The 27,687-nt window shown below is 40.6% G+C and overlaps 2 protein-coding genes across 2 annotated transcripts; both read left to right on the top strand.

The window, feature by feature from the left end:
- The first annotated feature begins 5,635 nt into the window (after nucleotides 1-5,635).
- On the top strand, nucleotides 5,636-8,087 carry LOC311627736 (olfactory receptor 52H1-like). Its single transcript, XM_084894296.1, is given in 2 exon segments — nucleotides 5,636-6,633; nucleotides 6,637-8,087. Coding segments are annotated over 2 exon segments (945 nt in total). The 5' UTR covers nucleotides 5,636-6,177; the 3' UTR covers nucleotides 7,126-8,087.
- A 7,674-nt stretch (nucleotides 8,088-15,761) lies between these two features.
- On the top strand, nucleotides 15,762-21,748 carry LOC311627685 (olfactomedin-4-like). Its single transcript, XM_084894230.1, has 6 exons — nucleotides 15,762-15,896; nucleotides 17,120-17,272; nucleotides 18,077-18,298; nucleotides 18,475-18,640; nucleotides 19,001-19,160; nucleotides 20,944-21,748. The coding sequence occupies exons 1-6, from the start codon at nucleotides 15,828-15,830 to the stop codon at nucleotides 21,620-21,622; spliced, it is 1,449 nt and encodes a 482-aa protein (XP_084750356.1). The 5' UTR covers nucleotides 15,762-15,827; the 3' UTR covers nucleotides 21,623-21,748.
- The last annotated feature ends 5,939 nt before the right edge of the window (nucleotides 21,749-27,687 follow it).

Here is a 27,687-nt window from a genome sequence, read left to right as displayed (position 1 = left end):
CTCTTGGCTTGTAACTATATCTCAGTTTTTATATATGATCTTCCTTCTAAATTTTATTACCTGCTTTCCTACCTCAGGGAGTTGGTACTAGGATTAAAAAACACACCACTGTCGTTGAATATGCTTTGCAGATTTGAAAATGTGATTCTAATTTTAGTTGTTATGTTAGTATATTTACTAATTACCACTGTCATTCTCATCTAAGACACATCACATTTACTAGTATATCTGAGCCATCATTATCATTTAAACTCTCCTACTCCACAACATAGGGAGTAAGTCAATAATATTGCAATAACTATGTATGGTATCCACTAGACTGATCAAGGTGACCAGTGTAAGTTGTATACATCTACTCACTATGCTGTACACCTAAAATTAATATTGAGTGTCAAATGTAATTGAAAAAACTAATAAAATAAAATAAAATAAAATAAAATAAAGTTCTCCCTCCCCTTTACTATTTATGATCTTCCTTCAAGTTTAAGTTTACTACCATAGCTTCCAATGACTCTTTCTGGTGTGACTGGTTGCAAATATTCTTTCCCATTGTTAGATCATGAATGAAATTACATGTTTTGGTTCAGATTCAAAAGGAATAATTATACAACATTCAGCAGGTAATGTTCTCACACAAAAATTGCCTCATCTTATATCTTTTCCTTGTTGTGAATCCACATCTCTTATATTAGATATAAGCTAGTAAGATATACCCTATCAATAAGAGAATTGACTTATCTCCCCATCCCAAGAATCTAGAACTAACTCTATTTATAAAAAATAGTGATCATGAATATGTCTCTCAAACACTCTCTTCTAGATTTTCCACATCTAACCATTCTTTAGATCTTTAGCCACATTCACTCTGACAACTCATTTGCCCCATCTTGGCCAGATAGTTCTACTTTGTACCTAGACCTGTTATTGCATAGATTCTTAATGTCATATGCTAATGACAATTAGATATAGTTATTGTGTTCAGGAGAATAATGTAGGGGTATTTAAAATGAGTAACAAAACAGATTTATAACACTTGTCTTAGAAGAAAAGAGGCAGTTTGAGGTTTTTAATGACTTGTATCTGCCATTTTTTGAGCTTATATTACTAAAATAAATTTACAAATAATTTATGTCATAATTTTAGTCTAGGAGCATTCACAAAGCACCTGTTATATAAAAGAAAATACACACAAGTGGACGTAGAGATGTAAGGCAAATGCACAAACTGTGAACAATCAAGAGGTTTATAGTTTAGTCCCAGGAGAAAATCCACATGTAGATTTATTCAGATTATTTTACATTTGCAATGACTGGGGTAGAATATTAGGGAAGCACAATTGAAGCCTAATCAACCACTTCTTGGAGTCAAAGGAAGCTTACTGGAGGAGTTCATTTCTGGATTATCTAGAATAGCATAACAACTGAGCTCCAAGAATAAGGGGAACAGAGCCTGTCACCACAAGTTTAATTTTCCCTTTTCTGATTTTTACTTTGCTATGCTTCTTCCTTTATATTTATTTATTCTTATTAAATTTATTAAGGTGATATTAGTTAATCAGATGATAAAATTTTCAAGTGTACATTGCTATGATGCATGATCTGTATATTGTACTATGTACCCATCACCCAAAGTCAAGTCATCCTCTGTCGTCATATATTTGGCCCTTTACCCTTTACTATTCCCCATCCCTTTCCTTCTGGTAACCACCGTACTGTTGTCTGTGTCTGTGGGTTTGTTTTACATCCCACATTTATATTTAAAATTGTCTGAAGTACACTTGTCTGTCTGTTTTAGATCTTTCTCATGTGATCAACATATAATCAGAATTAATTTTATAAGACTTCAGTGCTAGGAAGTTCAAACAATATATAACTGTAACCTAAGTGAAGTGCTTGATTTTATGATGCTAATTTGTTTCATGTAGTCAATTTTCTGTTTCCTTTATGTGACTTAATTTTATATCACTTGTTATCAAGATATCATGTACATGCCACATGCCACATACTCTATAGAGAATTTTGGTTATGTGCACAGAAGTCTAGGACTCCTTGCATTTGAGCCTCAGCTCTACTATTTTCTTACTGTGTGATGCTTGGTAAGCTACTTTATATCTCTGTGCCCCAGTTTCTACATCTTTAAAACAGTATAAATGTTTTACCTATTTCATAGGGTTGTTAAGAGAATTATAGAAGTGATTTCATGTAGAACTTTAGATTTGTGTACTATATTAAATATTCTCAGAAACAATGAACTCTTGCTATGAAGGTGCTTATTTGCTTTTATCTTGACCTGGAATTTAGAATATACACAAATTTTACATTTTTCCACTAGGGGTCACCTGAGTATTGATCAAAAATACATTTGAACCACTTTCCTCATTAAATCCTAAGTGTGGGCTGGAGGCTGAGCTGCATATGCTTTATGCTTACATACACATATAAACTGGTCTTCTAGGGAAACATAAACAGTGCAAAATTCCACTGTAGAGCTTATTAGTGTGGAACATGTGCTCTCACTCTAACAGTATTAGACTATCTTGAAGAGAGACATTTAATTTTAAAGGGTTCACTGCTAATAATTTTCACAAATTACATGTTCTATCCTATTTAATTAGTCAATCCTTATATAACCTTGATAGGGAGGCATTAGATGATCACATCCTATCTAATAAAGAGGGAATATGCTAATTGACCCTCATGCTGTTGCAAAGATGGCAGCACCCACAGCCAATAAGGAGGGAATATGCTAATTGACTTCCCTGTCCTCAAAGATGGTGGTGCTCACAGACAATATGGAGGGAGTATGCTAATTAACAGCCCCACCCTTAAAGATGGCAGCACCCATAGCCACAAGATGGTGGTGCCCAGTCCCCTCAGTCCTTCCAGGGTGGCAGACACGTGGCAAGGCCTTGCAGCATGCCTGCCTATGATGTCCTCCAATCTCCTCAGGCCTCCAGTCACGCAGGGCTGGCCTGAGGCACAGGCAAACCCAAAATGGTGGCTGTCCAGCTGCCTAGGGCCGCCCGAGGCTCAGATTTCTACAGCTGGTCAAGGCTTGTGCTGCTGGCAGTGGTAGCAGCGGAGATGTGATGGTGTGTTGCTTTCCCCTGATCACCAGGTTGCCTCCTGCCCCTGAGGGCTCCTGGATTGTAAGAGGCAGCAGGCCGGGCTGAGAAACCTCCCCCTCCAGTCCATGAATTTTCATGCACCTGGCCTCTACTTTTTTTTTTTTTTTTTTTTTTTAAATATATTTTATTGATTTTGTACAGAGAGGAAGGGAGAGAGATAGTTAGAAACATCTATGAGAGAGAGTCATTGATCAGCTGCCTCTTGCACACCCCCTACTGGGGATATGCCCGCAACGAAGGTACATGCCCTCGACCGGAATCGAACCCGGGACCTTTCAGTCCCCAAGCCGACGCTCTATCCATTGAGCCAAACCGGTTTCGGCCAGGCCTCTACTTTTTATAGAAAACTTGTCCAAAATCTTTTATCTAGTAATTAAGAGCATGGGCTCAAAACGTAGTGATGTGATAGGCATGCATACACACCCAACTACACACCCACTGGCACATCATCTCACATACAAATACAAAAACAAAAATGTACCCTGATGCAATGTTAATGCACAATCATGGGCAGGGTTAAAATAAGCTTCTTTATACTCTTCCCTTGAGAGTCAGGGTCCCTCAGGTCCTTATATCTACCTCTTCCCCACATTGAGCAGTTATCAGAAAAAAATAAATGAGCAGGGAATCACCTGCCCATCAGTCCCTTCTTCTCCCCTTCAGTTATTTCTTTGTTTGGTGGCTCTGCCCCTCTTGTAGATCCTCTGTGTGCTGCTTAGAACAATCTTTCTTCTCTCTATTTGGCTCTATTGAAGATTAGGTGAGTCCTGGCTGTTCCAAGGGATGTGGTTTGGATTCAGATTAGGAGAGAAATGGGGAGGGAATGAAAAACTCTGTGTTTCATTTTCCAGGAGCCAGGAACTAAGTACTATACCTTCCTTTCTTGAGCAACTCCCAACTATAAGCCCAGGTCAATCTCTCCAATGGGACTTGTATTTGCTTCATCAATGGGACTCAAAGATTAGAATAAGTGGACAATTATATAGTTGAGTTAAGAATGGTCATTGTAAGTGATATTTTTTATCAAATATCTGACAAGGACCTGTAGCCCTAACTTAATAGTGGAACTAAGGCAGCTGATCAATGTTTCTCTGTCATGGATGTTTCTAACTCTCTATCTCTATTCCTTCATTTCTGTAAAAAATCAATAAAATATATATTTTTAAAAAATAACATACCCAAAGAACTGAAAAGATATAAAAAGAGAATGCTTCTTCTTTTGTTTGTTCAGAATTTGACAGAGATATTCTGCTCTGAACGGGCACGTAATAAAGATGACTCCTAATTAAAAAAGAAAAAGAAAAAGAGTGGAACTAAGTCTGTGGGTTTTTTGTGTGCTCAAAGGTGCCCTTAGTTTTTATGTATCTGTCTCTTTTGATTCTCCTTTTCACTCCATGGTTTGACTTTTAGTAATAATGCTAATGATATAAAATATAATCTAATAAATATAAGTAAAAATTATATGCTTATTTTGTGCCAGGCACTACACTAAAATGTGATTTTAAGAGTGTCTTATTTTATCTTAATAATAACAGCAAAAATTAAAGATATTGGGCCCTTTTTGAAAATGATGAACCCAAGGATCATATAGTTCAAGTAAGCTTGCCCAAGTTCCAAATGCACAAAACTAGTCAATTATGTGCCTACTTTTCTGGCTCCAGAGCATATACTCTTTGCCAATATTTTATTAAGATTCTGTGGGAACTTGTGTATGTGTGTATATATCATAATATTATAATCACATTTAACAAAAGTAATACTAATTACTTCATATCATCTAATACCTACTTCATATTTAAATTTACCCAATTATACACTATTTTTCTTTTATACCTAGCTTATTTAATCAGAATCCAGTCAGGAATTGCATTTTCCTCATTTAAGCCCCAACTCTTTTTAATGTCATTGACTTATTGCAAAAACCAAACTGTTTGTAGATTGCTCTACATTGTGAATTTGTTGTAGAATGAGAAGCTTCAGATGAACTTTCTTAATGTGTGCCCATGGATGTTTGTAAGTACTTTTGAATGACTGTATAAACATCTGTTGTGTCTGAGTGCATAAAAATATAAAAGCTAGAAAAAACTTTTCTTTACATGTGTATAAAAGAAGGATGACCTCAGACAAGCTGGAAGAGCTGTGATTCAAAGTATATAACTTTAGGGGCTGATGCCATATGTTGTTGGAATACATAAGGAGCACAGAAGAGAGGTTTCAATATCCCAATCAGATCTTTGCTGTTGACACTAGATGAGCCTGGGAACCCAAATGGACAAGAGAGCCAACACGAAGCTAAATTGGAGAACACGGATACTCACCAATTTATTAACTTTATAAAGAGATTTGTTTTTGAGAATGACTATTTTTATTTTGTTTTGTTTAAAAATGCCACATTCTAAATAAATGATTTTTAAACTACTGAAAAAACAAAACAAAACACACCTGATTGTCAAGCATACTGTTGGAACTCAGCTAGTATTTTTTAAAACTTAGGTTTTTGAATGGCAATAAGGTGTTGTTGACCTTACAAACCTGAAAGTCACACTCACAGGGTAGTTATGAGTAATTGCCCAGAGGCAGAGATTGATATTCCACAATGACAGAAAAAGCAGATCTTAACCAATAATGTCCATAAAGTCATGCTATCTATAATCCACCAACCTATGAAAAAGAATATTCTATAGTTTGTTAATTTGTATTAGGAATATACTGTATAATGAAAAGAGTGGTTGTAGCCAGTTTGGAAGGTTACCTGGGAAAAGTTGTTTAAATCAGCAGAAAAAAAAGAGAAGATATTCTCTTTAAGTAGATTAACAATCATACATTGCAAATGCTTCAAAGATAATAGTGGTTTATGCATGTTACCTGCCATTATTATGATATCAATCTTTATTCACTTTGAAAACTCCTATTTTGGATGATAAATTATATGATCAGTTTATCCTTAGGAATCGATAATGATGAATGGTTGGAGGTGAGAGTGAACCAAGTGACCCTTAACTATCTTCTATCACCCTCTGTCCTCAGGATCTGGGCCATTTTGATCTGCTATGATCACTTTCAACCTGAGCAGTTACAACCCAGGACCCTTCATCCTGGTGGGGATTCCAGGCCTGGAGCAATCCCACGTGTGGATTGGGATTCCTTTCTGTATCATCTATATCGTGGCTGTGGTGGGGAACTGCATCCTTCTCTACCTCATCGCAGTGGAGCGTGGCCTTCACCAACCCATGTTCTTCTTTCTTTCCATGCTGGCTATGACTGACCTCATCTTGTCCACATCTGGTGTTCCTAAAACACTCAGCATCTTTTGGCTTGGGGCTCGAGAAATTACATTCCCAGGGTGCCTGACACAAATGTTCTTCCACCACTATAGCTTCGTCCTGGATTCAGCCATCCTGATGACTATGGCATTTGATCGCTATGTGGCCATCTGTTCTCCCTTAAGATACACCACTATCTTGACCCCAAAAATGATCATCAAGATTTCTGTGAGCATCTCTTTTTGAAGCTTCTGTATCATCTTGCCAGTTGTATTCTTGCTCACACGCCTGCCTTTCTGTCGGACACGCATCATACCACACACATACTGTGAACACATAGGTGTTGCCCGGCTTGCCTGTGCTGATATCTCCATCAACATCTGGTATGGCTTCTGTGTTCCCATCATGACAGTCATCTCAGATGTGATTCTCATTGCTGTTTCTTACGCTCTTATTCTCCGTGCTGTTTTTCGCCTCCCTTCCAGAGATGCCCGGCAGAAGGCCCTTGGCACTTGTGGTTCCCATGTCTGTGTCATTCTCATGTTTTATACACCTGCCTTTTTCTCCATCCTGGCTCATCGATTTGGGCATAATGTTTCACTGACTTTCCACATCATGTTTGCCAACCTCTATATAGTTATTCCACCTGCACTCAACCCCATTGTGTATGGAGTCAAGACCAAACAGATCAGAGATAAGGTCATTCTTTTATTTTCTACCAAAGGTATAGAATAATGCACAATGGAAAAGCTAGGGTAAGTGTATAGTGTATTAATATACCAAAACTAATAAAAGCAAACACTATTGCAAGTCAGAACTGCCTGCAGGCACTTTTGCATACCAGGAAAAATGGTCTGACCTCTATAAGAGAGATGATTCTATGTAGAAAAAGTACCTGATGAGTTGTTTGCTCATGGAAATTTTACTGTGTTTGATCAAGAAAAAGGAGATGAAAATAGAGAGCTGAGTTATTCCAAATGAAAAAAAAAATTGAAAATTGAGACTCAGACTTTTGGAGAAAGAAAATGTGTTAAGTGAGATAGAGACACAGAAGAACAGAGACTAAAAGTAAAAATATCAATCAAAAATTCTTATTTAGGGGTTAGTGGATGGACATAGAACATTTATAATAATATTTTATTCTAATTAGTTTCCATGTTATGCTTCATTGTGAATGACTTTAAATGTCCCATCCCTGTACACAAAACGTTTTTAGTAAAACTATGCTATAAACTGTGATTTCTATCAGTAGTCTTATAATAGAAATGAGAAAAGTGGTATATTTATCAATGCCAGGGCTATTGACACTGGTGCTGGAAGAGTAGAGTAGTTTCTAGGCTCCAAGACACATTGAGAAAATGAGCTCCCCAGTAGGATATAAAATAGTTGAAGAGCGAGGCAAAGCACTGGATGTATCATTGTGGGTGCTTAAAAAACCATGGCCTCCTTCCTCATTATACATAGATGAGACTTCCAGAAAGTTCATTTGAACACTGAGGTTAAAAATGCACTTCATTGTCCAGAGGACTAGTGGAGCTCTTATGTATAGAATGTATTTTCTAGATTGCAAGAGAAAATCAATTAGAAGACACACTTCTGCAGTGAGAAAGGGGATGAAGAGGGCTAGACTATAATAAAATAACATTCATGGTCAGATGCATATAAATGTCACAAGCATTAGAAGTGAGCAAATACTATATGCTGTGATAAAAAAGGTATATAAAAATATATGTAATTATTGAGCAGATACTATATTCCAAACATTATTCTAAGGATTCAGAATATGTGGTGAATAAATCTGGATGAGAATAAGAATGACAGTGAGACTAGCGAATGCAGAGGCCCTGGGCTGGAAACAGGTGACATGAAGGACAGAAGAGGCTGATGTGTCTGGAGCAGTGTGAGATGGGAATATGAGATGAGGGGTGAGGAGGAACAGGGCCACATCTTGTGGGAATGGAATTAGCCAAATCTCATTCTTGGAAGAGGAAACTGAAGAACACAGAATTAATAATGGCTTTTCTAGGCACACGGTAAGAAGTCTTACATGTGGAATTAGACAGAATAGAATCTCTTACCCCCTAGTGCAGTGATATTCCTTCCCATTGAATGCTGCCCCACTCACTTCCTGTGTATACAGGAAGGAAAAAAAATACCCGAGCCTGTCTTTTTACTGTTTTTGTGAGCTCTAGTCGTCTTAAATTAAGCCACATTTGTCTAACCAAGGATTCTGCCTTCTGTGCCAACTTGCTAAAAATACTCACAAATATCCAAAGAGATTATCTCTTATTCTCTTGTGGTAATTTTCATTTTGCTGAGAATGTGAATTGGCCAACAGCTGATATTTTTAAAGTTTACTGATGGCATAATAAATAAATAGAGTCTGGACCAAGATAATTTAAAAGTACATACATCTTTCATTCTGGTAGAAACTCAAACCCATGATTATTCACTGACATGCACCAATGACTTCCATCAAAGCTTATACCTAGAAAAACAACAAAGGAAGGGATTGTGTCTTGCACTGTCTCCACTTCCTTCTCCAACCCCTGTCTTTGGCCCAGTTATTCGTTATTATTTTTCTACCCTTCCCAGGAGAGTTTATTTATTTCTCTGGTTTTGTGGACTCTTGGCTTGTAACTATATCTCAGTTTTTATATATGATCTTCCTTCTAAATTTCATTACCTGCTTTCCTACCTCAGGGAGTTAGTACTAGGTTAAAAAACACACCACTGTAGATGAATATGCTTTGCAGATTTGAAAATGCGATTCCAATGTTAGTTGTTATGTTAGTATATTTACTAATTACAACTGTCATTCTCATCTAGGACACATCACATTTGCTAGTATATCTGAGCCATTATTATTTAAACTCTCCTACTCCACAACATAGGGAGTAAGTCAATAATATTGCAATAACTATGTATGGTATCCACTAGACTGATCAAGGTGACCAGTGTAAGTTGTATACATCTACTCACTATGCTGTACATCTAAAATTAATATTGAGTGCCAAATGTAATTGAAAAAACTAATAAAATAAAATAAAGTTCTCCCTCCCCTGTATTATTTATGCTCTTCCTTCAAGTTTAAGTTTACTACCATAGCTTCCAATGACTCTTTCTGGTGTGACTGGTTGCAAATATTCTTTCCCATTGTTAGATCATGAATGAAATTACATGTTTTGGTTCAGATTCAAAAGGAATAATTATACAACATTCAGCAGGTAATGTTCTCACACAAAAATTGCCTCATCTTATATCTTTTCCTTGTTGTGAATCCACATCTCTTATATTAGATATAAGCTAGTAAGATATACCCTATCAATAAGAGAATTGACTTATCTCCCCATCCCAAGAATTTAGAACTAACTCTATAAAAAATAGGTATCATGAAATGTTCCTCATACTGTTCTAGATTTTCTACATCTAACCATTCTTTAGATCTTTAGCCACATTCACTCTGACAACTCATTTGCCCCATCTTGGCCAGATACTTGTAGTTTGTACCTAGACCTGTTATTGCATAGATTCTTAATGTCATATGCTAATGACAATTAGACAGAGTTATTGTGTTCAGAAGAATAATGTAGGGGTATTTAAAGTGAGTAACAAAACATATTAATAACACTTGCCTTAGAAGAAAAAAGGCAGTTGTAGTTTTTTAATGACTTGTATCTGCCATTTTTTGAGCTTATATTACTAAAATAAATTTATAAATAATTTATGTCATAATTTTAGTCTAGGAGCATTCACAAAGCACCTTTTATATAAAAGAAAACACACACATGGATGTAGAGATTTAAAGCGAATACACATACTGGGAACAATAAAGAGGTTTATAGTTTAGTCCCAGGAGGGGCTAAACAAATAAATTCATATGTAGATTTATTCAGATTATTTTATGTTTGCAGTGACTGGGGTAGAATATTAAGGAAGCACAATTGAAGCCTAATCAACCACTTCTTGGAGTCAAGGAAAGCTTACAGGAGGAGTTCATTTCTGTGATTATCTAGAATAGCACAACAACTGAGCTCCAAGAATAGGGGGAACAGAACCTGTCACCAGAGGGAATTTGCCTGAGACTGGGTGAGAAACCAAGTGTTTCAAAGATCTGCAAGTCCAAGCTGATGTGGAAACCATCTCTAGTGATGATGGGATTGTTCAGGGGATTGTATGGGTTGGTCAGTGAGAAACATGGGAGCTCAAAAACTAGTCTTTAGTGGATGTAGGGAACTGACCAAAATATCAGTAGATAAGGTCTGTAAATTGTATGGCTTGATGCAATTGTTGGCACTTGAAAGCTAATAATTAATGACACATTCTCTACTTCTTGTTGCAAACTAGTTGTAATATAGGCATAAGAGGCAGACAGATGGATATAAAAATAATATTCTAATAGTATTTAATTTAAGAATGTGATATGACTGTATATTCACATTGGCTATTTATTTATTTATTTATTTATGCTTTTTACTATTTTATTTCCAACTCTTAATTTTGGAGGATATACACAAGAGTGAGTGAAGATTCACAGTACAATCACATTAACTCATTTTTTCTGCAGAAGGCAACCATTGGTTAAAAAATATAGATATGCATATCTCTGTAAATATGTAGAGAAAAACCTTTAGATGAGTTCTTCTCATGCTTTACATACTTTATTTTATTTATCCTTATAATATTCCTATAAAGTAGGCATATTTATTATTATCCTGAATTTAGAGATAAGGAATTTGAGGCATAGAGAAACTGAGTATCTTGTCCAAAGTCACACAATTTATGTGTAGCAGAAATAGGATTTCAACCTTGATAATCAGTCTTCAGAGCCTGCTCTGGATCTTAACCCCTGTGCTTAAGTGAGAATAAACAGAAACAAGAAAAATATAACCTTGAACTACGTTTCCCTCTCACATCTTCTTCCTCCTCCAAAATCAAGGTGGGAACCACATATTCTGTTTATTTTATTTATTTATTTATTTATTTTTTATTATTTTTATTTTAAAAAATATATATTTTATTGATTTTTTTACAGAGAGGAAGGAAGAGGGATAGAGAGTTAGAAACATCGATGAGAGAGAAACATCGACCAGCTGCCTCTTGCACACCCTCTACTGGGGATGGGCCAGCAACCAAGGTACATGCCCTTGACTGGAATCGAACCCGGGACCCTTCAGTCCACAGGCTGACACTCTATCCACTGAGCCAAACCGGTTTCGGCCACATATTCTGTTTAAATTAAAGTTTAAAATGATTAATCTATTTTATTCTAAATAATATAACAAATCCATATTGCTGAGTTCATTTTTGTTTAAAAAATACTTTTATTGATTTCAGAGAGGAAAGGAGAGGGAGAGAGAGATAGAAACATCAATGATGAAAGAGAATCATTGAACATCACCCAGGGCCAGAAGTGGGAGCTGTGAACATGGGGAAACAGGGAGCTGATCGTGGAATTTTGCCATGTGCCCTGACTGGGAATCAAATTGTGACAGCCTGGTTCATACGCTGATATTAAACCACTGAGCCACACTGGCCTGGCTGAGTTTATTTCTTGACCTTTTTTTTCCCCCTTCCATAATGCTTCCTGGTGCATTTAACATGTCCTTTGATATTCTACTCTTTCCTCAAGGAAACACCTTCTCCCTCAGGTCCCTTAGGCAGGATACAATATGTGAGCCATTCTGAGTAGAATGTCTCTGAGGAGCCAGAGACCGGTCCCCTGAGAAGGATCAATGAAAAAAGAAGAGGGAGGTGATGAACTCTGGCTTGTAACTCCAGGGAAAGGAGGTAGCAGATGGTGGGAGACAAGTCCCCGTCTATGACTGGTTCATGCAGTTCTGTATACTACCAGTGGCCCCAAAAGCTCATGTCAGGAAGAAGGAGTGTGAATGGAATCTAGAATGAGGGCTCCCTCAGAGTGGGAGTGGAAACTCAAGGCCAAATAGAGCTGCCAAATCGGTGTAAGCTATAAAGGCAGCTTCTCCTGTCAAGAAGAAAATTGTTGTTGATTTAGGAGTTAGGCAAAAATTCCAGGAGAGGAACTAGTCCTGGGCTTGGATCCAGGAGCTCTTGTTCCTGGTCCCATTCCTATGTGACTCTATCTGTTCTGTACATCAGTTTCCTGATCATAGACAATAGACATGGGCACACGATAGTGTGACACCCTTGAAGTACACCAGCACCGCAGAGAAGCTTCAGGACTCCAGACACAGCTCAGAGACAGTCCTGTGCCTGGGAGCTCAGGGAGACCAGAGAGCCCACCTTACTTCTCCCTCAATGTGTCCTCTGCTGAACTCCTGACATACAGAAGAAGCTGGGCCATGTTGACCTTGGAGATGAGGTGAAGGACTGGGCGGGCAAGGAGAGCAAAGCAGGCAGGTGGACGATGAGAAGGGTGCAGCTGCGCCTATAGAGAATCAAACATAGAACAGAGGCTAAGGCTGGAAGGTGGGAAATGGGTCCTGGATTCTTTCTCCTCCCTGTCATTTAGCCTATGGGAGGAAATGGAAAGAGCAGAGGTGGGGGCTGAGAACATGGTGGAAACGGGGAGTTGTTCCTGGAATTTTGCCAAGAGGAACTGTGCTAAAAGGCCCTCATCCTGAGTACAGAACTTTCTTACCAGGCCCCTGCCTGTGTACATTGTGCTTGCCCTGTGGTTTTGGGAGAGACGTTCTCAGGCTCTCAGGGATTTGACATATCCTCCTTCTTTTGTAAAGGCTGGGCCAGTCCTGTGGTCCTGACAGAATGTTCTCAAGGAGCCCACAAGGGATCCCATTGTGAGAGTGGCCCCATGACTTGGTGAAGCCTCATCCTTTAGAAGGAAGCTCTGGTTTCTAAACCAACAAGACTCCCATGTAGAAAAGTCTAGCCTGGCTTATTATCTGACCCTACTCTGCAAAGAGTTGAAGTGTGGGGATGTGAGAGAAGGCCCAGAAGCAGTGCCACAGAGAAAGCTAGAGCACACACAGAAGCTTGATAGCATCACCCAGGGTCAGAGACCTTATTCTCTGTTCACCTTCCCCAGGTTCCTCAGTGCCCAGGACCAGGTTAAAATACCAGATGCTATATCTCATGAAGTTCAAGGACATAACTGTGGTCTTTAGGTGGAGCATAAAAAGTCTTCTTCTAGGCTGCTTTTCACCCACTTAAACTCAGATAAGTAAGGTCCTCCTGCCTCCACCATTTTGACCTGACCACCAATTGCACTGTTACTGTGGCATCTAAACTGAACCCAGTTGCTTCTATTGCAGCCTAAACTGGATGCTCTGTTGTACTCTCAGTGTAATCAGAACTTTCCAAGATGAGTTCTGCATAATCCAATAGTTTTCCCATGGACAAAAGACAGAATGAAAAGAGCCACCAAGTTGAGTCAGGACATGGATATCTATACTGGTAAATGGAGGAATTAAGATTATTTTTTAAAATTTTTTTTATTGATTCCAGAGAGAAAGGGAGAAAGAGAGAGAAAGAAACATCAATGATGAGAGAGAATAATTGATTGACTTCCTCTTGCATAGCCCACACAGGGGTTCAAGCCTGTAACCTGGGCATATACCCTGACTGGGGATCGAACTGTGACCTCCTGGTTCACAGGTCACACTCAACCACCGAGCAACACCAGCCAGGCTATGACTCAGGTGCACAGAGTTATGGTACATCAAAGCTGGGTGGGGGTGGGAGTGGGAAGGATGTCAGAGGATAGGGGCAGATGGGAGAAAGTATTGTGTGACACTAAGCAGGGACTCCATGTTTGCTGAAGGGATGAAGACAGAAGGGTCTGGGGAAATGTGAATAAAATAGAGCAAAGCTCTAGAAACTGATCTGGTTTCTGACATGGGTAGTTAATACTTAAATAGGGGAGAGCTGTTGGTTCTGGAAGGCAAGGCAGTGGATAATACCATGGCTGCCTCCTTGAAATACTTCCCCATTTAGCTCAGACACTGAGCCTTCTCCTGCTTTTCCAATTAGTACCACTAGCTAGTTTCACGTTCCAAATAATAGGAAGATGACCCCAGCACCAGTTTTTACGTTTCATGTTCAATCTGTTTTCCCACCATCCTTCCCCCCATACCCTCTACCCTTAAGTTCTAGTAGCAACCACCTAGACACGGAATCTGAATAGAAGTCAATTTCATGCAGCTTAGGTTTCCAACTCATTTGTTTCCTCCCTGATCTATGTGGTTCTTCCAGACCCCAGATTTTAAAGCCATACCAGGCCAGAGGAATTAGAGAATAAATCCCCAGTCTTGGGCAGGAAATCAGAGGGTGCAAATATGTAAAGCAAGATTAGGTATAATATCTCATTAATTATTTCCCAGCAAAGCACAGGGCATGTCTCCCTGGAGTCATATATTCACCTAAGCTCTCTGACCCTTTCCCTAAAAGAAGTGTAGGTTTCATATGCCTTTCCCTACCAGGTATTGCATGCTGGGCAAGGGACCCTAAAGCATGGGATGAGTAAGCAAGGGCCTTTATGCTGAATGCCCTTAATATCTGAAGTTGGAAAGTAACAAAGGATTTGAACAGTGAAGCTACAAAGACCACATTCCCCAATGGAAAAATAAGGGGTGACAGAAAGTCTGACATCCACATTGGCATTTGAGTAGGTGTGAGAAATACTTAAGAGGCATAACAGCATCAAGGACACGAATCTGTGACTTCTTATCCAGGACTCAAGGGCCCAAACTCTTCCTTTTCTGTAGGAAGCCCAGCTGGGGGGCCAGGGGATTGAAAGTTCAACAGGCTCCTATGGCTATTTAGAACCAGAAGGGAATTTTTTTGAAGGACAGAAACTGCTGGCTGCTGGCATCAGGAGCTTGGATAGGGACTACATTTAAATAGTGGGGTAAGATAGAAATGTTTAAAAGCCTATAACCATGGAGGAGACAGATTTCTAGGTTCGAGGCAGGACACATAACAGAATCAACCAACCAGTACAGTGTAGCAAGCCCCCAAGATATATAGCTTGGTCCTCATCCAAGGGCACGTGGTTAAGTTAATGGCTCTATCCTCAAGATGAAGCAGGTAGAGTTGCATTTCCTCCTAGAGTAGTTCCTCCCTCAAGACTGAAGAAAATACTATAATCCATCCTGAAAGGGACCCATTCCAAGCCTGCCCCCCCCCCCCCCCCCCCCCCCGCCCCGAATGTATCAGTTTCCCCTTAATCTGTTTGGACAGGGTGGCCAAGCAGGACAAGGGCAGATCTCAGCCTGGGGATGGATGAGAAAGACCCTGTTCGTAGTGAGAAACATTTTCACCCCCTATTTGACGGCACCAGTCTGTCACAACCTTTCTCTCCCACCCCTTACTCCCACACCTTCTCCACACCCTCTCCCAACCTCAGTTTGTTTAGATGTCGAAATCTGTTCACTTGGACCAGAGATAAAAGCCTGGGGAAACTCAGAGGTCTTAATCAACCCGGCAGCTGATGCAAGATGCAACCGGCTCCAACTCTTCTGATTACTCTATTGATGCTGCCCCTGGTTATCCAAGGACAGTCTCAGGTACAGGTGGTGGAGGGATCACAAGGAGGGAGGGAGATGATTCTGTGTTTTTGACTGGCCTCCCTCATTGCTTAGATTCTTTTCAAGAACCCCAGATTCTGGGAGAGAATGAAGGTGGACAGGGATGGATGGAAGAAGGATGGAGTACCCTGCCTGCTCTGGATCCCTGGGGTTGGGCGAGCATAGGGTGAGAGGGTAAATCAAGGGTGAAAGTGAGTGGATAGAATTCTGGGCTGTCGACTGTTCTTCATGAATCTTCTCATTTCATACAAGGGCACTGGAACACAGAGAGTAAAGTAATTCACACAATGTCACAGAGCCAGTTGTAGATTCAAACAATCTGGCTCTAGAATTAGTAGGTTTATAAATAAGATAATAGGTAAAAGAGAAGAGACCCCAATATTATGTCTTTTTAATTTCTAGAACCTTTCCCCTCACTTGTTTAGCTGAGGCAAAGCAAATGCCTACCACCCTCATCCTTTTGGCCTGCATTGCTCACCCACCCCAATTCAGCTGGGAGCTCTGCAGCTCCCTAGTACATCAACACAGGTTGTAGAATAAGCATGAGACCTTGGGGCAACATGCAACCTGATCACTTATTAATTATGTGACTTAGCATATTATTTTTTAGAATTCTCAGAACCTCTGGGTTTTAAATTATAAAACGTGGGCAACAAGTTCTACCTGGTCATATTCTTGTGAATGGTGAAAGCAATCTAGTCTCTGGTGCCCCATGGTGCTGCTAATAATTTTTTATCTGACAATTTGGAATTCTCTGAACCTGCTTCTTTAAGACAAAGTAAAATTGTGGGGATCTACTAAATCTCTATAATGGGGTAATGCCCAGAACTGCAGCCCCTAAACGGATCCCCTAATAGGTCTCTTCAGAGTTGCTTTTCTCTGTCCCACAGAACATCCTGAAAGGTCAGCTTCCAGTTGTGGGAATTGCAGATCAAGCCAGCATATGAGGTAGGGTGATGGTGGCCGTAGCAATAGGAGCTAGAGAAGACTGTGGTTTCCGTTATGAGAAGTCAAGGAAAGAGTCACTCAAACCGATGGCAGAAGAATGCCCAGACAGTTAAGAACAACCTCTTGTGCAGGGTCAAGAACAACTTCTTAGGCACACCAGAGCAGGGTCAGCCTCTTCTCCTGCCACATCTTGCCTAAAAGTACATTGTGTTCCAATATATATTCTTAATGTACCTGTAACTATCATTTTGCAGGTGGTAAGACGTGTGCCAGGCTCCATAGAAAAAGATGGCCTCTGCTATTGTGTGGTTTACTTGCCCAACAATATCATCCCCTTGAAACAGTTGGAACAGCTACAGGATGCAGCTGAAGAGCTCCTGAGCAAGTATGAGCAGGAGCTGTTCAGGGTGAGTGCTGGGGCTGTGGCTGTGGCTGGAACACGAGGTAGCACAGGTGCAGCCTCTCCAGAACATAGCATGAGGATGAGCACTGGTGGTAAAGAAGGAGCTGAAAGAAGCACAGCATCATCTTTGCGGCAAATCCTTAGTTTAAAGGAAAAATTGGGGAATCCCAGGAGTAGTAACATAGAGGCTTATAGAGGGAGTGCTTCCTACATTAATGGGTGAATTAGTGAGTATGGATTCACTGGGAGATGGGAAGAGGATAGAGAACAGGAAAAGGCTTGGAAGTGGGATGACTAATGCAAAGGAGGAAGGAGAGTTAATGTAGGGGCAATTGGTGGAGAGATGTGTGGGCCACGTTAGTGAGCTTGGAAGTGATGCTGTAAGTAAGGATGAGTAAGAAGAAATGTCACATCAGCAGTGTGGTGTGGGCAGTACTTTTTTGAATGGTCATTAGTGGAGCTCCTAGGCCAGACTGGAATCTATAAGTCAGGTCATTCATTCACTCACATTAAAGCATTCATGGGAGTGTGCGGCTCTAAACAGGAAAGGAAAGAAAGAATCAGTGTAGTGTAGAGGAAAGACTTATTTTTTCTTGCAGTGAAAGGATGTTATTATTTCAGTTGTGAAATAGGGATAATGGTAATGCTCACCTCAGGGATTATAAGTAGAAGCAAATAAGGTGAGGGATATGAGAGAATTTTGTAGGCTGTGAGGCACTGGGCAGGCATGTAAATAGATGGAAAGAGCCATAGCTGTTGAGGTTTGGGAACTGCCTGTCCATCCCATCCCCCTCCCTCCCATGTCCAGGTCAGTGAGTATGCACGCACCATTGAAGACAATGACAACCAGATCCTAGAAGTGAATGGCGCCCTGAAGGCCAGAAATCCTATTGCCCCTGCTGTCTCCTATGAGTCCCCAGCCTTCAACCTGCTGCGCCTGGAGCTGGAGGGAGCACAGGAGTTGGTGGCCCAGCTTAAAGCTAAGGGAAGGCTTAGAGCTGGGGACATCCTCTATCAGCTCCAGAGCCAGGTATGTGGGTAGATTTAAGAATCTCTCTCTCCTCTCTAGCCTCTAGATAACTGTGAATTTGACAGTGTCCCAAAATCACTTCATTCTGGGGTGGGGGAGGGAGGGAGACTAAGCTGAGAACTGTGGGAGCTTAAGAACACTCAGTGACCCACATCTCTGGCATCTCATTTCCTCAGGTGGCTAATGCCAGCCTCACACTCAAGCTTCTGGCTGACTCTGACCAGCGCAGCTTCCGAGCTCTCCGCCAGGAAGTGGATGTCCTTCAGAGCCGTATAAATGAATGTGAGAGGGAAAAGGAGCAAGAAGAGACTTCCAGAAACCCCGACAAACCCCTGCCCCCAGGTGAGGCTCCAGACTGAATTTCCCCAGTGACAGGGTTGGGCATGTAGGGTTGACTATGGTGTACTGAGGGGTGGACAGTAAAGATCTTGATATAAAGTAAGTCTTTTATTTGTCGTGGGTGTATCACTAAGGGATGTATACCGAGATTGCTACACTCTTACACAAGGGCATAGCCGGATACATAGATGTGAAAAGACACCTATAATCAGACATACACACTAGTCCATTCATGCACAATTACATCTGCTTATACATGAACATACACTCAAATGCACACATGGTTATTACACTTTCATACTCTGCTCTCTCTGGGTCATGTGCCTCACACTTATCTCATATATTGCCTGCTCTCTTTTCTAGGTTCTTGTGCCCACGGAGGGCTCCAGAAAGTCAGCAGACCCATTGTGGTGCAGCTCAATTGGAGAGGCTTCTCTTACAAGGCAGGAGCCTGGGGCCGAGACTCAGCACCTAACTCATCCTCTTCCCTCTACTGGGTGGCTCCTCTGCGTACAGATGGCAGGTGAGTCCAAGATGATTTCTCTTCTTCTACCATGTTCATTCCAAATGTTCCCTTTGCTATCCTACCAGGTCTCTTTGTGGTCTCATTACAGATTCTTCTATTTCATACATACCCCCGGGCTTATGTAGTCTAGGCTTGACAGGTTACTTCCTAGTGCTCCTCTCATGGGTTAAGGATGGACCAGACTGCCCTAAATTTCCTTCACAAATTCACTGTCTGAAATTTTTAATCCCATGGTAATCTAGAGCTTATTCTATTCCTAGCTTAATCATATTTCTACAACAAACTCTTCTATATTTGGGCCTCATAATCCTAACTTCTGCTCAGAAAAAGTTCAGAGGATAAACTTGACCAAACTTGACATGTGGAGTCAAATATATCCAAGTTTGAGTCTCAGTACTACCACTTAGGATATATGACTTTGTTTTGTTTTTAAATATATTTTTATTGATTTCAGAGAAGAACTGAGAGGGAGAGGTAGAAACATCAATGATGAGAGAAAAATCATTGATTTGCTACTTCCTGCATGCTCTCTACTGGGGAATCAAACCTGCAACCCAGACATGTACCCTTGACTGGTATTGAACCTAGGACCCTTTAGTCTATAGGTTGATGCTCTATCCACTGAGCCAAACCAGCTAGGGCTAGGATAAGTGACTTTGTGAATTAACATCTCAGAATCGCTCAGTCAGCTATAAAATCAGCTATAAAATCAGAGTAATATAAGTAATATATGAGAGTATCATATGAGATTACATAGAAAAGTGTGGGCAACATAATAGTTGCAGATAAATATTTGTGAAAGAATGGCTAAATGAATCAATGAGTAGATGAATGAGCCCTTCAATAAACTGGCAGCCTGGAAAGAAAGACAGACACAACTCACAGACAAGGTCTTTAAAATCAGCACATATGGAAATGTGATATAGGCTCACCTAAGAAGGCAGTTATAGGAGGGAGGGTTGAACGTGGGCTGAACCAGTGGTTGAGGAATCCCAGTTGAAGCTTATCTCAGAATGATAAGCTTTCTGCTGATAATAATGCTCACAATTTCAACAAGTATTTTCCAGTAGACAGAACATGCTTTTGTTTGTTAAATTGTCTCAAAATCTCTGTAAGTCAGGACTAACTGGCCAATCTTAAGAGATGGCAATACTGATAAGTCAGGAATAATGTAAAGGACTTTTCCAATGTGACCTTCTGGGCATAAATCTTCCTGAACCCAGCTTCAGAACTCTGTCCTATTACAGCACACCTATGTCTCAAGAGCAGGTGGGAGGCAGAGAATTATAAGCAAAGGAGATTATCCATAAAGAAGAAAAAGTAATAGCTATCACTTGTTGATTGCTTACTTTGAGATGAATACTCTAGTAATTATATTATTTGCACCATCTTACTCCTGACAAGAAGGTAAATTTTTTAAACAAATTTTATTTTTGAGTTGATTAACCTGAAACCAATTACTTAACCTTCCTGAGACCTAGTTGCCTGGCCTGTGGGAATAAAACCTATTCAAAAGTAACTTTGTTATAATTAAATGAGATAATGCCTGTACAGTGCCTATTGGGCATTGTTGCTGTTGATGTTATTATTACTGTTATTTTTTTCAGTTATTCATTCTCATAGCATATTGTAAGTAAAAAGGGAAATATTAAAAATCAATTCTGCTTGAGTCCAAAGTCCCTCACTATTAATTAGAATGCCAGCCTGATCATTTTCAATACCATTTTGTTACCCTGCTTCTTCCTGTCATCTGACGATTCTGGTATGGTTGTTGGCCTAGGTACTTTGATTACTACCGACTGTACAAGTCTTATGATGACCTGGTACTGCTGAAGAACTATGAGCAGCGGAAGATGGGCTTTGGTGATGGCAGTGGCAATACTGTGTACAAGAACTCCATGTACTTTAACTACTATGGCACAGGTGAAATAGCCAAGGTGGACCTTTCTACCAACAGCCTGGTTCTGCGGCGCCCATTGCCTGGCGCCACCTACAACAACCGCTTCTCCTATGCTGGTGTGCCCTGGAAGGACATAGATTTTGCTAGTGATGAGAAGGGGCTGTGGGTACTCTATGCTACAGAAGAGAGTAAGGGCAACCTGGTTGTGAGTCGCCTCAATCCCAGCACCCTCGATGTGGAAGAAACCTGGCGCACCAGCCAGTACAAACCAGCCCTCTCAGGGGCCTTCATGGCCTGTGGGGTGCTCTATGCCTTACGCTCGCTGAGCACCCGCCAAGAGGAGATCTTCTATGCTTTTGATACTGCCACTGGGAAGGAGCACCATCTCAGCATCCTGCTGGATAAGATGCTGGAAACGCTGCAGGGCATCAATTACTGCTCCTTAGATCACAAGTTGTATGTCTACAATGATGGCTACCTGGTCAATTATGACCTCAGCTTCCTGCCACTGAAGCATGGGCTACCAATACCACCAACCAAAAAGCCCTATGAGGCTTGAGCTCCCGCAAAAGCTGTCAAACCCAATAAGTCCTAAGACCCAATGGGAAGAGCATTTGTAAAAGTGTATCCTCCTCTTGACCCTCCAGGTGGATGGTTCCCCAAAATGGCCATTAGCCTTAATGATTGGTGGCATTGATTATGTCTAGTTAGTCCTTTATACTTTATATCTCGATCATCAAATTAAAGTTCTCTTGTTCTCTTTAATAATGGTCTAGTTGGATTTCATTGGGAAACAAAATATAGGTTGGAAAATGTTACCCCCCAACCCTTTACCTGAATCTTAGAATTGCAAGAGCTAGACTTAAACACACACACACACACACACACACACACACACACCCCTCATATTCTGTGTTTTGGAAACTGTGAATCCAGCTCCTACAATTGTAGGACTGTCCGAGCTAGGTTTAGAATTATTTCAGGTTGAAATCCTCTTGTTCCCCTGTAAAAGATCAGGGGAGCTCGTCATTAGGGTGGGGTGTATAAGTTCCCTTTCTTATTTCCAACCACATGTAGGGTACCTGGGAAAAAGGGAGCAGTGTCTTGGTGTGATAATCAACGTTTCACTCTCCTGAATAAGTCTCTCTTTTGAGTGTAATTTGGGGAGAGTTTTAGGTCTGAGTCCTGCTCTAGGTGGATTGGGGTGAAGGTAAAGACACTCTCAATAAAGAATATCCTAGGAAGTGCATGATAGTTGAGCATGAGGCAGGCTGGGAAACCTGTTGTCTGGGACCACCTACAACACCTACTTCTCCTATGCTGATGTCCCTGGAAGGACTTATATTTTGCCAGTGATGAGAAGGGCTGTGGGTGGATTGGGGTGAAGGTGAAGACACTCTCAATAAAGAATATCCTTTAGTGTAGATATTGAGTCACCTCAATCCCAGCACCCTGAACAACTGACTATAGTTTCTTTGCTTATCTTTAACATACTGAGAACATATGGGCCCAATCTCTCTGCTTGATGCATCTATCTGTATGGTGCACCTATCCCCTCCAGTGTTTCCCAAAGTGTGGTACGCATACCCCCAGGGGTACGGAAAGAGTTTGTTGAAGGTACACGTTGCACCAGAGTTTGTTGGGGATATGCACTGCACCGTGCTTAGCTGTGCCTAATTCTACATTCTCATGAGTACGAGGGGTACTCAGCGTTACGAAAATTATAGAAAGGGTACACATATGTCAAAAGTTTGGGAAACACTGTGCCTAGGCAAGTGAATGAAATGTTTGTGAAAGAAAAAAGCCACATGCTAACCTGACAAGCTCAGGGAAGGCCTGTGTGGCAGTCTTGCAAACCCAGACACCTAAGATAACCACAAAAGATGGTTTGAAAATTAAATATCTAACAGGTTATAGTAGGTAGTGTGAAAGAAAAAAGCCACATGCTAACCTGACAAGCTCAGGGAAGGCCTGCTTGGCAGTCTTGCAAACCCAGAGACCTAAGATAACCACAAAAGATGGTTTGAAAATTAAATATCTAACAGGTTATAGTAGGTAGTCATGTCCCAGATATTTTCCCAGACAAAGATCAACTTTGATCTTTTTTCTGAGCCCATTTGCCTTTTTGCCTCTAAGATAACATATCTGTGAGATGTCTGGGTAACTTGTAACTTCCCTTTTTTCCGGAGCCCCTGGGGCACAACCAAATGTGGTGGGCACCAGGACAGATGCCTCAAATTCCTTCTTTATCATGTTAATTATTCCTGTACTCATCATTTTACTTTTTATCCAATCCCAGGAGTTTCCCACCACTTTGCTTTCTCCTGCCTCCTTACTCCATCACCAATGAATTTCATGTAACCCACCTATGTCCCTCCTTTGATTTCGGTGTATAAATAGAGAAATGTAACTCGTCATTCTTCGGAGCATTATCTCAAACCGTTGAGGTTTTGCTTCCCGGCAATTGTCGACAGTTTTGGCTCAAATAAACTCATTAAAAAATTCTTTACAGGTTTCAATGTTTTTTTTCGTTAACAGTAGTCATGTCCCAGATATTTTCCCAGCAAAGATCAACTTTGATCTTTTTACTGAGCCCGTTTGCCTTTTTGCCTCTAAGATAACATATCTGTGAGATGTCTGGGTAACTTGTAACTTCCCTTTTTCTGGAGCCCCTGGGGAACAACCAAATGTGGTGGGAGTCAGGACAGATGCCTCAAATTCCTTCTTTATCATGTTAATTGTTCCTGCACTCACCTGAGTACACGTCCATCATTTTACTTTTTATCCAATCCCAGGAGTTTCCCACTGCTTTGCTTTCTCCTGCCTCTTTACTCCATCACCAATGAATTTCATGTAACCCACCTATGTCCCTCCTTTGATTTCAGTGTATAAATAGAGAAATGTAACTCGCCATTCTTCGGAGCATTATCTCAATCCGTTGAGGTTCTGCTTCCCGGCAATTGTCGACAGTTTTTTGGCTCAAATAAACTCATTAAAAAATTCTTTACAGGTTTCAACGGTTTTTTTGTTAACATGTTCAATGCCTCAGATCCTGTTGGAACCCCTTTCACACCCTGTGGGGTTCAGGGTTTGGTTTCTGGAGGAGGCCGCACACAAATGAAAGAGACATAGAAAAGTATTAATTTGGGAATATTGGGGGCCAGGCGGGAGCCCAAGAGAGAACTACATCCAGCTCTGGCCTTGCTATCCCTTTTATTAAGACTATGGGATACACCCATAGCCTTTAGGCAGGAAATTCCAATAATAGCAAATCAGTATAAATTTCCATTAACAGGTGGAGGCTGCTTCAGTTAACAATGTCTCAACTAAACAATGAGTGATTAGCTCTGACCTTTCAGAGCAATTAAGGTTGACCAGCCTTCCAGGTTCCCTGTCCACATCTTTCTAATTAGTGAGACAATGATCAGTTTCTGACAAGACCCTGAAGTCTTCACAGTTACCCAGACAATGGAATAGTTCACAAACACTGCCTCATGCTTATACTTCACACATATACATGCACAAATATTTATCCAAAAAGACATATGCATTATCATGTTTACATAAACAACATTTCCATACACACCAAACATTAACATAGACATACATATACATTTTAACCTATCCTCTAATAGAAAATTCATATGCTACCCAAATAAAAATTAACGGAATTGAGAATCTGGCTTTTTAGTTGCCTAAAGCTGTCTTCTCAGGAATTTCACTGTTAACCACTTTCACTCTCTCTTCTTGGTTTACAGACATCTTTTCCCTTAATGCTTCAACACAAAGATAGAGATTTAAGAACACTGAAATAAATCATCCTAATAATTCTGCTATAATAACATATATAAAAGACCAATTAATAAGTGAATTAAAAGTACTTTGCAAGGAGCACATTATTAAACTTTAGTTTGGAATGCCCCCAATGGGAGCCTCCTTGGCTGGCCCTGCTCCTGCTTCTAGGATAGAGAAAATCTTCACCCAACCCATACCCCCGAATCTTCTGGAAACATAAGAAGGCTGTATAATAAAAATAAAAATCATCAGGTAGGAGTGTCCTTGTGTTTAAAGAATAATGAGATCATGTAGCTGGAGTGAATAAGAAAATGGGGTCAGGGAAGGACATAAGAGAAGTCATGAAGAGATTTGTAGGTCTCGTGAGGATTTTGGATTTTACTATTAAAACCACACCCAGCTGGCATGGCTCAAGGGTTGAGTGGTGACCTATGAACCAGGAGATCATGGTTCAATTCCTCAATCCAGGTGCTCAGATTGAGGACTGGATTGCGGGACAATTCCCAGTGTGGGGCATGCAGGGGACAATGGATGGATGATTCTCTCTCATCATTGATGTTTCGCTCATTCTCCCTTTTTCTTTCTCTCTGAAATCAATAAAAATATTAAAAAATAATAACAAACAAACAAAAACCACTGCTAGGTGTTTTTGTGATAAAGCAGGTTAAAGATGATAGGTCTGAATTTAGGGTGGGATGGGTGGAGGTGGTAAGAGTTTTCTGGTTCTGGACTGCAAGTTGGATCTAGAGGTGTCTGTGCTGCCCACAGGCCACCCATCCTCCAGCTATGACATCATCAGCAAGAGCAAAGGACAGGCCCATAAAACTCCAAGAGCATCTAGCACACATACTGTTAAAAATTCCTACTCCTGCCGAAACCGGTTTGGCTCAGTGGATAGAGCGTCGGCCTGGGGACTGAAGGGTCCTGGGTTCGATTCTGGTCAAGGGCATGTACCTTGGTTGAGGGCACATCCCCAGTAGGGGGTGTGCAAAGGGCAACTGATTGATGATTCTCTCTCATCAATGTTTCTGACTCTATCCCTCTCTCTTCCTCTCTGTGAAAAATCAATAAATTATATATATATATATATTTTAAAAAATTCCTACTCCACCACCACCACAACATATCAAAAAAGTACATCTCAAGAAAGAAATTATAGCTAAAACTGATGCTTTATCTCCCCAATAGGACAACTTTGTTAATTCAATTATGCCTTATATCTTGCTTGACTCTGTTTACATAAAAATCCCAGGTTCTCCGGGTCATCTTTAAGTCTCATCCCAATATGCTTGACTGTTTCTTATCTGACTCAATATTCCACTCATCATCAGTCCTCCAAACCTTTCCATCCTACCACTTAGACCTCATAATTTAGTAATATCAAAATCCTTATACCTACAACTTTTCAAATGCACCTTTACCTTTTTTTGCTGTAATGGAATGCTGGTTGTCTACTGAGAACATTGCTTCTCTAGCAGTGCTGGTTGCTTGCTTCATTCCCTATGGAATGATATGGAATGATATGGAATTAGAAGTGTGATAAGTGTCCTTCTTGCATCATCTTTTGCTTTCTGACCACAATTCTGTAGCTTCAAAACTAGTCCATATCTGTCAATATAATCATTCTGGCATAGCACTCACCTACCAAACTCACCATGGTCTACCCAACTCTGCCTAATCTCTGTGTAGGCAAAGGAAAGCAGACAACTGTGCTGACTAATGTCATCTAAATATACATTTAAAAGCCTAAGTGACTGTTATGACCAAATGACTGGAAGGTCTGGTCAACCAGTTGCTATAAGCACTGACCACCAGGGGGCAGATGCTCAACACAGGAGCTGCCTTTGGTGGTCAGTGTGCTCCCACAGCCAACCTTCCACAGCCAGCCAACCTTCTGTGGTCCCTCCCCCTGGTCGGTTTCTACCCCTGGCCCACTGGCCAACCTCCCTCTGTCCTTCCCCCAGCCAGTGGCCAACCTCCCGTGGTACTTCCTCCTTCCTATCCCTCCCCCCATCCAGCAGGCCCCAATCAGCTGTCCCCAATCAACCTGACCCTGATTGGGGCTGGGTGAGACAGCCCTGATTGGCCATGATCTCGGCCTAGGGACCTCACCCCTTACACAAATTCGTGCATGGGGCCTCTAGCATTACCAAAGGCCTTACTTGGTCTGTTAGTGATACTTGGACATTTTTCTACTTCAATATTACTCCAGAATCTGCATTAGTATAACTTGAAGAGTGTGTCAAAACATGAATTTCTGAGCTTCATTCCTAGAAGCTCTGATTCAGTAGATCTAGAGTGGAGCCTCAGTTGATGCTGATGCTACTGGTCTGGGGAACCACACTTGGAATCAATGCCCTTAATCAATACACTCTCTTATTATTTGCTCATTTCATAAGAAGATAAAAGTGATCAGAACTGACTTACACCTGTGTCCATCACAAAATCTACCAACTAATTTCATCTGTACTCATACACTCTACTCTTCATCCTATTGTATTGAATAAACTTCCCATGCTCTTAAATCAAACTCTCCACTTATCTACTCCATAATTTATTCTTGAAATTATTTTCTCTCTCGTTTCATGTTTTTCTCATTGTATTGCCTCCATCAAAATAAAAATATGTAATATTCTCATCTTAAGAAAAAAAGCCTTTATTGTCACTTTCCCTACAGCCACCATCCTTTTTTTCTTATTTACAATGTTTTTATTGGATCCAATTTAAAAAAATCATTTGATTTTAAACCCAGTCCATCAGGTTTCCTGTACCCACCACTTTTCTAAAACTTGTTTCATCAAGGTCTAAATTTCCTCTTATCAAATCCAA

The sequence above is a fragment of the Pipistrellus hanaki genome (genome assembly GCF_964339955.1).
Source record: "Pipistrellus hanaki genome assembly, chromosome: 9".
In the NCBI taxonomy this organism is placed as follows: Eukaryota; Metazoa; Chordata; class Mammalia; order Chiroptera; family Vespertilionidae; genus Pipistrellus; species Pipistrellus hanaki.
Note: the sequence above shows the minus strand (reverse complement) of the source record. Positions and strands in the feature narration are given on the sequence as shown.

What these genes read in the sequence shown, in the direction of transcription:
- LOC311627685 (XM_084894230.1), top strand. Translation starts at nt 15,828, where the DNA reads ATGCAACCGGCTCCAACTCTTCTGATTACTCTATTGATGCTGCCCCTG. An exon ending in TCTATCAGCTCCAGAGCCAG is followed by an intron (nt 18,299 to 18,474) that starts GTATGTGGGTAG and finishes TCATTTCCTCAG; the next exon opens with GTGGCTAATGCCAGCCTCAC. An exon ending in CCTCTGCGTACAGATGGCAG is followed by an intron (nt 19,161 to 20,943) that starts GTGAGTCCAAGA and finishes TTGTTGGCCTAG; the next exon opens with GTACTTTGATTACTACCGAC.